Source organism: Suncus etruscus, chromosome 9, assembly GCF_024139225.1.
Source record: "Suncus etruscus isolate mSunEtr1 chromosome 9, mSunEtr1.pri.cur, whole genome shotgun sequence".
NCBI classification, from domain to species: Eukaryota; Metazoa; Chordata; class Mammalia; order Eulipotyphla; family Soricidae; genus Suncus; species Suncus etruscus.
Genome location: NC_064856.1, coordinates 100,628,888 through 100,634,429, shown reverse-complemented (window position 1 = coordinate 100,634,429; position 5,542 = coordinate 100,628,888). Strand labels below are relative to the sequence as shown.

The following is a 5,542-nucleotide window of genomic DNA, read 5'->3' as shown; positions in this document are numbered from 1 at the left end:
AGATATTGGTGCATCTGGGGCCAATTAATAAAGTCCAACATTCCCTGTAACTTGGTTCAAACACGAATTCTATACAGAGATACTCTTCTGCCAGTATTACTTATAAAACAGATTGCAAAGGAGGAAAAGCATACAAACAATCAAATAACAAAACTACTGGGCAAGATGGTCACTATTTGAGGATATTAGGAAAGAGTTCTAGATGTTAAGGGAATACATCTGAGATATACAAAGGAGATACATGTGTCCCTTTTATGTTTTAGAAATAGTCTAGGGAGGGTGTTGTTTTCGAGACACCACTTTGGTTTGTATTTGGCCAAGTGAAGAGTGCATGAAGCCGTGTTATCCCCGTGTTGCCTGCTGAAGTGTCTGACTCCCCAAGAAGCGTTTGCTTCCCAATTGCTGGAAGTGGAAGTTCACGGGTCCCCTTCCAGCCTCCTGAAGAAACGGGGAAGCCTGAGGTCTCCATTAAACTGCTCCTCGCCAGAACCCACTTGCTGAGAACCTGGGTAGGTGGACAGAGGTAACCCTGGGGACTGGGAGGAAGGAGAGAGAAGGCTGTGGGGACAGCCGAGACTGCATCTTCCTCTTAGCTTAGCCAAAAAGCCTACCACATGGAGCCATGTCTTCCTCGTGTTGCCTGCTGAAGCTTTGGACTCCCCCCCGAAACATTACTATGAAAGATATGTACTCCCCCTTGGCCAAAACAAAAATCATTAGTACAAAAAATGGTTAAATGATGGGTAATAGGAGTTGGGAGTGAGGGAATAAAGGAATAATATGAGCTTCTGGATAGCGTTCTGAATAGGACAAAAAGATTAAACACAATGATATCCAAATATTTGTCTATATGTTCCCGCGTGGTTTCAAAATAGATAGGTTTGTAAGGAAATTTGCCTAGGACTTGACCTCCGGAGCTGGGTGGGAAATAACGAAAGCCTAGGTATCCTTTACGCTCCTCCAAGGGACCCACCTCGCTGGTTTCCCCAGGCCTGTGGCCCAGGGGAAGCCCTGGAGTTCCGGAGGAAGAAGATAGTAGGGTGCTGGGGTGACCCAAGACCCGCACCCTTCCTAGGCCTGGTCAAAAAGACCTTTGGCATGGCTATGGTCTGGCAAAACCCAGCTGGCAGAAACTCCCTGCCCCCAGGAAGGAAAGAGATCCTTCAAGAGCTGGAAGGTGGGAAGATCCAAGCCCCCACCGAAACCCTCCCTCCAGAGCTGGGTGGGAAATGGGGAAAGCATAGGGTATCCTTTAAACTCCTCCAAGGGACCCACCTCGTTGGCTTGTCCAGGCCTGTGGCCCAGGGGAAGCCCTGGAGTTCCGGAGGAAGGAGGTAGTAGGGTGCTGGGGTGACCCAAGACCCGCACCCTTCCTAGGCCTGGTCAAAAAGACCTTTGGCATGGCTATGGTCTGGCAAAACCCAGCTGGCAGAAACTCCCTGCCCCCAGGAAGGAAAGAGATCCTTCAAGAGCTGGAAGGTGGGAAGATCCAAGCCCCCACCGAAACCCTCCCTCCAGAGCTGGGTGGGAAATGGGGAAAGCATAGGGTATCCTTTAAACTCCTCCAAGGGACCCACCTCGTTGGCTTGTCCAGGCCTGTGGCCCAGGGGAAGCCCTGGAGTTCCGGAGGAAGGAGGTAGTAGGGTGCTGGATGACCCAAGACCCGCACCCTTCCTAGGTCTGGTCAAAAAGACATTTGGCATGGCCGAGGTCTGCCAAAACCCATGTTGGCAGAAACTCCTGGCCTCAGGAAGGAAAGACCCCACCTTTTATTTTCTTTCCCACCTCAAGAATAGCTCAGTTACTTTGTAAGATCTTGGCTAACTTGGTGAAAGACATAGATAGAGATACTGAAAACAGCAAGATCAAAGAAGGAATCACATGCAAAGGAGCATCCTTATGATTTATAGCAGATTTACCAAAGGATTCAGCAACCATTCCTAAGACTACAACCTAGGGGGCCCAAAAATACAATGTAGAAAAGCCCCTTGTACTATATTCACTACAGCACTATTCACATTAATCAGAATTTGAAAACAACTCAAGTGTCCAGGTAAGTGGATAAAGAAACTGTGGCACATTTACACAATGTAATAATATACAGCTCTTAGAAAAAAATGAGTCATGAAATTTTCTTATACCTAGATGGATAAGAAGCGTATTATGCTAAGCAAAATGAGTCAGAAGAAAAGGAATAGACATAGAATTATTGCATTCATTTGTGGAATATTTAAAAAGGGATAATATTGTAATAATATCCAAAGACAATAGAGATGAGGGCCAAGAAGATCAATCTATGATAGGAAGTTTGCCATAAATAGCAGGGAGTGTAGTAAGGGTATAGAAGGGGCCACTGTGGGCCTGGAGAGATAGCACAGTGGCGTTTGCCTTGCAAGCAGCCGATCCAGGACCAAAGGTGGTTGGTTCGAATCCCAGTGTCCCATATGGTCCCCTGTGCCTGCCAGGAGCTATTTCTGAGCAGACAGCCAGGAGTAACCCCTGAGCACCGCCGGGTGTGGCCCAAAAACCAAAAAAAAAAAAAAAAAGAAGGGGCCACTGTGACAGTGATAGTTGGAAATAATCATTCTGGCTAAGAACAAGAGGCTTAAAGGAGATAGAGAGATATGCATGATACATCTCCAGGATTTATATTGCAAACATCAGTGCCCCCTAAAAAAAGATGAGTGCAGAGAGAGAAAGTGAGAGGAAAAATATCTGCTATAGAGGCAGTTGGGGCTAAGAGTAGAGCAGGAGGGAAATTAGACACATTGGTGGCAGGAAATGTGAAATGGTGAAGGGAGTGTTGTTGGAAAATTGTATGACTGAGACTCAGTTATGAATGACTTTATAAAATATAGAAAATAAATGTGTTTATATGGGGGTGCTTAAGAATGTGAATAATATAAATGAAGTAAGTAGAAACTATAGCTTGAATCATTAGTAGTTTTCAAAGCAATTCATATATGTCATTTTCAGGTTTATCTGTAATTTAGAGCAGACTATGTTAAGAGCCTCTTTGGTGATAATTTAGACAACTGCCTTGAATAATAAAAAAGATTTTCAATTTTGATAAAGTGGTTATTTTTAAATCAAGGTACATTTAGAGGCCGGAGAGATAGAATGGAGGTAAGGCATTTGCCTTGCATGCAGAACCGTAGTTCGAATCCCGGCATCCCATATGGTACCCCGTGCCTGCCAGGAGCAATTTCTGAGCATGAAGCCAGGAGTAACCCCTGAGCACTGCTGGGTGTGACCCAAAAACCAAAAAAAAATACATTTAAAGTATTTATGAAATATATTTTAGAAAGATTATACTTTTTAATGTTTTAATATTTGACAAATTTATAATTTATAATTCTATATATTATAAGTGTTTTCAAATTATGTTAAAGAGACCATTATTTAGTGACATGTTACTTTATTTATCACCTTTTAATACATGAATGAGGTAGCATCAATTTAAAATGTTACTGTTCAGAAATATGTGTTTAAATAAACTTTATAGGCTGATTTAATGCATGTAATTTTTTTTTAACAATTTGGGTCTCATTTAAAAATATTTTTCCCCAGCAACTTTATTGCTTCTTTTACCTCCTTATTCCTCAAACTGTAGATCAGGGGGTTCAGCATGGGTATCACAACGCCATAAAATACAGAGGCCACTTTCATATTCTCGTGATAAGCATCAGAGCGAGGCTGAAAGTACATATAAAAAAGAGTTACATAGAACATGATGACAGTGGTCAGGTGGGAGCCACAGGTGGAGAAGGCTTTTTTCCTCCCTTCTGCCGAAGAAATCTTCAAGATGGCAACCAGGATATAGATGTAGGATATAATGACCACCAACACAGTGAAAGACAAGTTAAAGCTCACAAACACAAACAGTAGCAGAATATTGAGTTCAATACTGGAGCATGAAAGGGCAAGAATTGGGGGGCCATCACAGAAAAAGTGATTGATGACATTCGACCTACAGAAGGACAATGAAAATGCAAACCCTGTGTGCACAGAAGCATTTATTATACTGATTATATACAAACCAACTACCATTAGTATGCAGACTCTTTGAGACATGATTGTGGAATAGCGAAGTGGATGACAGATGGCTACATAGCGGTCCACTGCCATAGCAGACAGGTCAAAGCAATCAACAGTTACAAACATTGCATAAACAAATAACTGTGCAGTACAGCCCCCGAATGATATAGCTTTATTCTCTGCTAAGAAATTATGCACTGTTTTGGGAGTGATAGCAGAGGTTTAACAGAGATCTGCAAAGGCCAAGTGTTGTAGGAAAAAGTACATAGGTGTCTGGAGTCTGGTATCAGTCCTGATGAGTAAGATCATTCCAATATTACCCACCAGGGCAGTCATATAGATGATTAGAAATAAAGTGAAGAGGACATAGCGATATTTGTGCTGGTTAACAAATCCTAGGAGGATGAATTCAGTCACTTGAGTGTTATTTTCAAGTTTCATGTTCGTTGAAAATCTAGAGAAAGGAATGAGAAGAACTTAGAAGGAAATGAAATATTTGAGATTCCTGGAAAGGAAAAAAAGAACCTTATAGCTTCATTTGCTTTTAATTTGAATGGAATTTCATGGCAAAGACTCACATTTAGATTTACTGCCTTCTGAGGTGTTTTTTACCCTCAAATTTTTTGATAAGAAACTACTACTTGCAAAGATGAATATGAGATGATTCATTTTTCATATTAAGGTTTTAAGGAAATTAGCATCTATGTTGGTATTATAGAAACAGATCTATAAGTTCTCTCACTATATTATAAAAATACTTATATTTTCATAAAGTGATTAAAAATGATTATGTTTCTTTTTAGCAATTTGTAACATTTTCTAACCTTTAATCCTAGTACATGCTCCTGATAGTAGCCTTAACTAGAGACAGATATTTGTCAACTTGTGTTTATGGTCCCCATATATTAGAAAGTTCCAGGTGTTTGTCACTGTATCCTTTGCATACAATTTTCATTTAGAGAATTTCTTTCCTAGTCAGAGACTTCTCATCAGATGTGAACTTGAAACACACGTAAGCCAACCGGAGACCCAAGAGAAAGAGGTCACCTGTAGGAAGCAGAAACAGAAACCAGTTTCCCAACACATAAATTTGAGAAAAGGAGTGTTGATAATTTTAAACATATACTCATCTATTTTAGGAAACTTCATGAAGAATTACTAGATACTGACTTATTTATATAAACATGAGATTAACATGTATTCTATTTGGATTTTTTTATCTGATAAATGTGTAATATATACTGTTTTTTATATAATTCTACACAGTTAATACTGTGAAGTATCAATAGAAGAAATTGATCATAGCAAGAAAAACACATCTTCAGCATTGCTAGTAGGTGTCTTTGCTATTAGTACATCTTAGCAAGCCAATTCCTATAGAGATGTGATGCCAGTAAAAAGAATTTTCATGATAGAATATAGAAAACTGCTAGTTACTACCATGAGCTCTTGTTCTAGAAAATTGTTTTGACTCATGAGGATTCTTTACAAATTTATTAACAGG

General features: G+C 40.3%; 1 protein-coding gene across 1 annotated transcript; it reads right to left on the bottom strand.

The window, feature by feature from the left end:
* Positions 1-3,546: 3,546 nt before the first annotated feature.
* Positions 3,547-4,479, bottom strand: LOC126018705 (putative olfactory receptor 5AK3). Its single transcript, XM_049780803.1, is given in 1 exon segment — positions 3,547-4,479. A coding segment is annotated over 1 exon segment (933 nt).
* Between the last annotated feature and the right edge of the window lie 1,063 nt (positions 4,480-5,542).